This window comes from Mesitornis unicolor, unplaced genomic scaffold, assembly GCF_000695765.1.
Source record: "Mesitornis unicolor isolate BGI_N332 unplaced genomic scaffold, ASM69576v1 scaffold28845, whole genome shotgun sequence".
In the NCBI taxonomy this organism is placed as follows: Eukaryota; Metazoa; Chordata; class Aves; order Mesitornithiformes; family Mesitornithidae; genus Mesitornis; species Mesitornis unicolor.
This window is the reverse complement of record NW_010188019.1, coordinates 27,110-32,546: the sequence shown is the minus strand read 5'-3', so window position 1 is coordinate 32,546 and position 5,437 is coordinate 27,110. Positions and strand designations below refer to the sequence as shown.

Genomic DNA, 5,437 nt, shown 5'->3' with positions numbered 1-5,437 from the left:
ATCCCTCACGTTCTGTGATTCTGTGATTGCTTAATTTCAGTTCTTCCCTTCCCTTGGAAATGGTTTCCTTCTACAGTAATGAAACCACCTCTCCTTGGTACACTTTGGCAGGGAGACAAAAGAAGTCTGCCTCAGGGTGACAGTCTAGCATATTTTCAGCAGCTCCTGCATTTATGGCTGTATTTTATTTTTCACAGCTCACAAACCAAAATAACAGTATTTCCCACAGTGCAGTTAGGGACTAAATGTACACCAGGAGAACCCACAGTAAGCTTTACTACAAGAAAATAAATACTGGACTCAGAAAGAAGGGCCCAAACGACATTTCTTCGTACAATATATTTTTTTTCATATATTACAAAATTGCAGTTTCAGTAAAGAAGTAGAAAAATAAGAAAATATTTGGAAAGTTCTTGCAAAATACAAGCACTTCCTTAAAAGGCATTAATTATCCAGACTTCTACACACAAATGATCCAATCATACAGTGAACTACTCAGTCCCAATCGGTGTACTGAACACAGAGGTTGAAATATATGGAAAAATATGTTTTTACTAAAAGGTCAGTCTCAAACTGGGGCAAGCCAGGCCTCAGTTACCATTCTGGAATCCAGCTTCACTTGTGTCAGTATCATGTTCCTTAGGTAAGGGAAAAGGAGAAAGGAGAAAAGAAAAAAAAAATGAAAAAAATTAATAGGGTATAAATGTCAGATCTTTGTCTTAACTAGACTATCTGACAAACAGGGAATGCTTGCTAGTAGAAACAGCTAATCTGTCAATGTGTACCAAACAGACTTCGAGTGTCAAATTTACTATGAAGGATTATTTCAACACGGTACTACTTGTGAGTAACAATGCTGGTTTCACATCTACATTGTAGCATTGGCAAGCACTGTGAACACTCAGGAGGGCACACTGCTGTTACACAATGCACCATTAATCAACTGCATTCACCTGAAATTACTGAAACTACACTTGCATGTATTAATCCTCCAATTAAAATAAACAAGAGATGTAATAAATAGAACACCACACATTCTATACAGATTAAGTCTTACCTATTCTGGATCACACTTCACCAGTCTAATTTATTGTATAACAAATGTCTCAAGATGACCATGCCTCTTTGCCTGTTACAAGTGTAGCTGCTACAAAGATACAACAGCCTCAGTGTTGGTACTACCAATTACTCACTCGTAATTGTTATTAAAAATACCTGATTCAGTTTCTTAAACTCAACCACTTGGAAGAATATGTGCTCCAGGATGTGTCCAGCATCTTGCTTCTCCTTCGGGAGTTTACTTGTTACTCCTAGGATATCGCCACATTTCCGTATGTAAAACTCCAGGTCATCATCAGTACCTAAACAAGCATCCCAAGTAAGAAGGCAATTGAGTATCACACATATTCCTATCTGCTGGGCAAAAACTTACTATGTATCTTCGTTTGTTGATGGCATTTTGGGAGGTTAAGTCCTATAACTTCGTTCAGTGGACAAGCCATGATGGATTCCTGCAGCTATTGCTCTCATCAGTTTTAGATTTAAGGTGTGCTTAGAATAATCCTAACATTTTAACTTCAAAGCATAAAAAGATGTGAAATAAATCAGCAAGACTGTGCAAAGTGATTTATGCATGATATAGGAAACAGTAGGCAGAAACATAATAAAATGTCACGTAACAAACAAAATAAAATGTCATGGTACACAAAGCCGTGTTATCAATTCCAAGGCTTTCCAGTTTCTTGGCCCACGTGAGAGCAGTGGATTTTCATAAATGAGGCCCATGTTTTAAAATTAAATTTAACAATTTAATAACATATAAAATATTTATATTAGTCCAAGTTTTTGGAGGAAAATTATATGTGTAAACAATTAGCCTGCTCTGCTCACATTTGTTTGTAATCTCTGCAAGACGAGCTTTCTCAGAGGAAAAAGTTTCATCCAAGTCAAAGAGCTCCAGAGGGGGAGGAGGCAAATCTTTGAAAGCAGGTGGAAAAACCTTGAAGAGAAGAATGAGCATGACTTATTGCCAAATATTCTTCTTACACTTTACAGGTCTCTAAGACAACAATTTTGGACCTAGACTGGACTTTAAGAAACCTTCTATGAAGTCAAAAACAACTCCAAATGCCACAGTACAGAGGTACCTATTTTTATTTTTTTTTATTTTCTAAAAATAACTGAATATTCTGAAAGAGTTCAGTCACAGTACACCACAATTATCACCTAGTATCACAACCAGACATACTGCATTTGCAGTTTGTCTTTAGTTTTGCTCCATGAGATCCAGGTGATAGCTGAGATAGCTGAGGTGCTAAGCTCACCATTAACACTTCACCTCGGAGACATATTCACACTAATTCTGGCAAGGGTATTTTCTTTTTCATGCAGTCACTACTTATGCCACAAGTTGTAGTTGTGTTTTTAAAGAGCAGCACATGAGACACTCCTTTCAGCTGTACCCCTGTGCAACTATAAGGATTCCAGTAATGTTTCCTTAGTGGCTGAGGTGAAGAAGGATGGAGCCATGATGGCAAAACTCAGATACCTGCTTTTCAAAATAATTTTGACACTGCTGGAGCTCATGTTGTTGCTGCCAGCCCAAATCTCTGCTGGGAAAAGTCTGGCCAGCCCTTGCTGCATAAGACCAACACTCTGCTTTGTACTTCCCCAAAGGATATGGGAGATTGAAAAAGAGTGGGACAGACTGGTTCCTCCCCTGGCAGCAGTCAGGGTATTACTGACACCACCACTGCTTTTGGAAATACTATGTTCTGTTTTCACACTGAAGGCTGAATCAGCACCTCACAGCACTGGGAGCAGCTACTTGGCTGAAAGCTTATACACATAAGGTCTTCTGCTATGGTACCAGATGCTACATTTTCAAGCTCTGTTAGATAAAAATTAAAAATTTAAATAAGTGCTCTTTCCTAAAAGATAGTCCCTGCAATGTATTCAACTCCCAAGTGATTGTTTCAACAGCATTTCTCACTTTTTTTTTATTTAAGAACTACAGAAATGACACACAGAGGTTTTACATCAAACAGGAGGATTCTCCATATGCTGTATCAGCAAGGAGATTTACTCACAGCTGGCTGGAGGACAGGTAGTGGAGTCTCAAATTGAGGCTGAATGAGTTGGAGGGGTTCATGCTTCACGTTCAGCTGTTCATAAGCTCTGCAGCACAGAAAAAGACAAAAGTATGAGAGAATGAATGATACAACAGTCATTTCCACTTGCATGCCATAAAGGCTATAGCAATGAATTTTTATGAAGACATGAGGGTCAACATTATACACAGTAATAGCATTAAAAAAACGGGATGGCTGAATTTAGGACCTCAGAGAACTACATACTAGTAATAACTGACTTCTACAGAAAGAAAATTGGTTAAAATTATGATGGAGAACATAATGATAAGTTGATATATAAGATTATAAAAAAGAAGGAAGTCACACCTCAATTCTTCAAGCAACTTTTAAAGGGATGACCACGCATAAGGAAAAAGTGATCCAGTTCAAAAAGAGCATACTTAGGATTTCAAAAAGGTTTTTCAGGAAGTCCGTAACTAAAAGCTATTTTAAAAAGTTATTTCTTATGGGATGAGAAATGAGATCCCATGATGAATTAACATCCAGCGAAAATACCAGAAATACAGCATCAAAAGAGTGTTCACAATACAGTGGAGTCGCATGGAATCTGTGTTAAGCCTGCTACTATTTGAAGTGTTCATACGTGATCTGGGCAACGGATGAATTATGATGGACAAAGCTGCTAGCGATACAAAACTGCTAAAACTGAGCACCACGTAAATATCAAGACACAATTATCAGGAAACACAAATATTAATTAAATGCAGCTTTAGTAAATGCCAAGTAATTCGAAAGTGAAAAAAATACCATCCATCAGTTACCACTCCAGAAAGTGCCCAGCATAAATGTAGAGAGTTCTACTAAAATATCAGTTCACTGAATTAATAATAGTCAGGAAAAAAGGAAAAAACAATGTCAGAAACTACAGCTAAGACAAGAAGCAAGAGAAAACATCACTGTTACACTGTAAAAATCCATCTTCTGGTATATCCATATTCAGAAAGCTGCCTGCAGCTCAGTCCCTTCTGCTCTTAAGCAGACACAGTTAAGCACAAACAGAAAATGCAGAACACACAATAGAAAAACACATAAATAAATAAATCACAGCTGCTGACTTGATAACTGAAGGGAGGGCAGTTGTATCCAGCTGATAAAGCGATGTATCAAACAGCTTTGTGAAGTCTCTTGGGTTCTCATCTCCTTCTTGCAGACAGACTCGCAGTTCCTCAGACAGTGCAGCTGTATCTGGGAGCATGGTATAGTCTGAAATCTGAACACACACAGAAATACACACATGTATGATTTTAAAAGACCAACCCATTTACATTGTCTCTTTCTAGTTTATATGTCACCTAAAATCTCATCTAGAAATAATTATTTCACTCTTTAACAGGTATGACCATTTGCAGTGCAGCCTGTTAGATTGGTAGACCACACAAACTCTATTCTCTTAGGTGTAAAGCTACTCACCACATGGATGTTGTATCTGGATTTCTGTCAAATCTTCAAAATTAAAAGACAGCTTACTAGTCAATCATGCAAGACTGCTGTTCTTTTTATGCACATAGAGTATCCAATTTTATCACGTATGGTATTTCCAAATACAAATAGCATTTGCATCCATCAGTTAAAAAAACAACTGAAACTGATACACAGGTTGATCCCTACTCAAACACAGAAAATCTGCCTTCACTTCATGCAGGTTCCTCTTGTCTGAAGACTCTGAGTGAAGTGCAAACTTATTAATCAGGAGCAGCAAATGATCTCATAAACATGGACAAATTGGACAAAATGATCTCACAAACACGGACTTCACAAATGAAGTCTTATAATGAATAGCAATCTAAGTCTGCCTGAGATACAATGCCTTTATTTTTTATGCTTAGTTCATCTGTCTACTCAATCTCAGACCCTGAATAAAGGGTCTGCAACAACAGCAGCACCCATCTAGCTGTTAACCACTTCGTGCTAAATACATGGCTTGCCAAAACTGGTGCTGTTGGATCACACTATTATTTACTTCCTTGTGATGGATCTCTTTTACCTCAGGGTCCTCCGTATCCATCTGGTTTAAACGGATATCTGATGTTGTCAGCCACTGGAAAAGCACATCCTGGAGAAGGGCAAAATTTAATTTCAGGAGGGTCCAAGTAATCTTATCTTATGCTTAAACATTCATATTACAACTGTTAAATAACATACAATGAAAAAAGAAGAAAAAAATGGATAATAAATCAAAGAATACCTAGGGAGAAAATACAAAATTTATTTGTATTTACACATGGAAGCAATAAATCATGGCAATGTGCACACTCTGTATGAGGCGCATACTTTCAGGAACAACT

At 37.5% G+C, this 5,437-nt stretch overlaps 1 protein-coding gene across 1 annotated transcript in view; it reads right to left on the bottom strand.

Moving 5' to 3' along the window:
* Positions 1-526: 526 nt before the first annotated feature.
* Positions 527-5,437, bottom strand: part of IFT52 (intraflagellar transport 52) — an 11,349-nt gene continuing 6,438 nt past the window's right edge. The window contains exons 8-13 of the mRNA XM_010185649.1: positions 5,137-5,205; positions 4,208-4,362; positions 3,090-3,177; positions 1,891-1,999; positions 1,216-1,361; positions 527-638 (exon numbers count right to left, since the gene is read on the bottom strand). Coding sequence (XP_010183951.1) covers positions 591-638; positions 1,216-1,361; positions 1,891-1,999; positions 3,090-3,177; positions 4,208-4,362; positions 5,137-5,205 — 615 coding nt within the window. The 3' untranslated portion in view covers positions 527-590. The remainder of the gene's footprint in view (positions 639-1,215; positions 1,362-1,890; positions 2,000-3,089; positions 3,178-4,207; positions 4,363-5,136; positions 5,206-5,437) is intronic.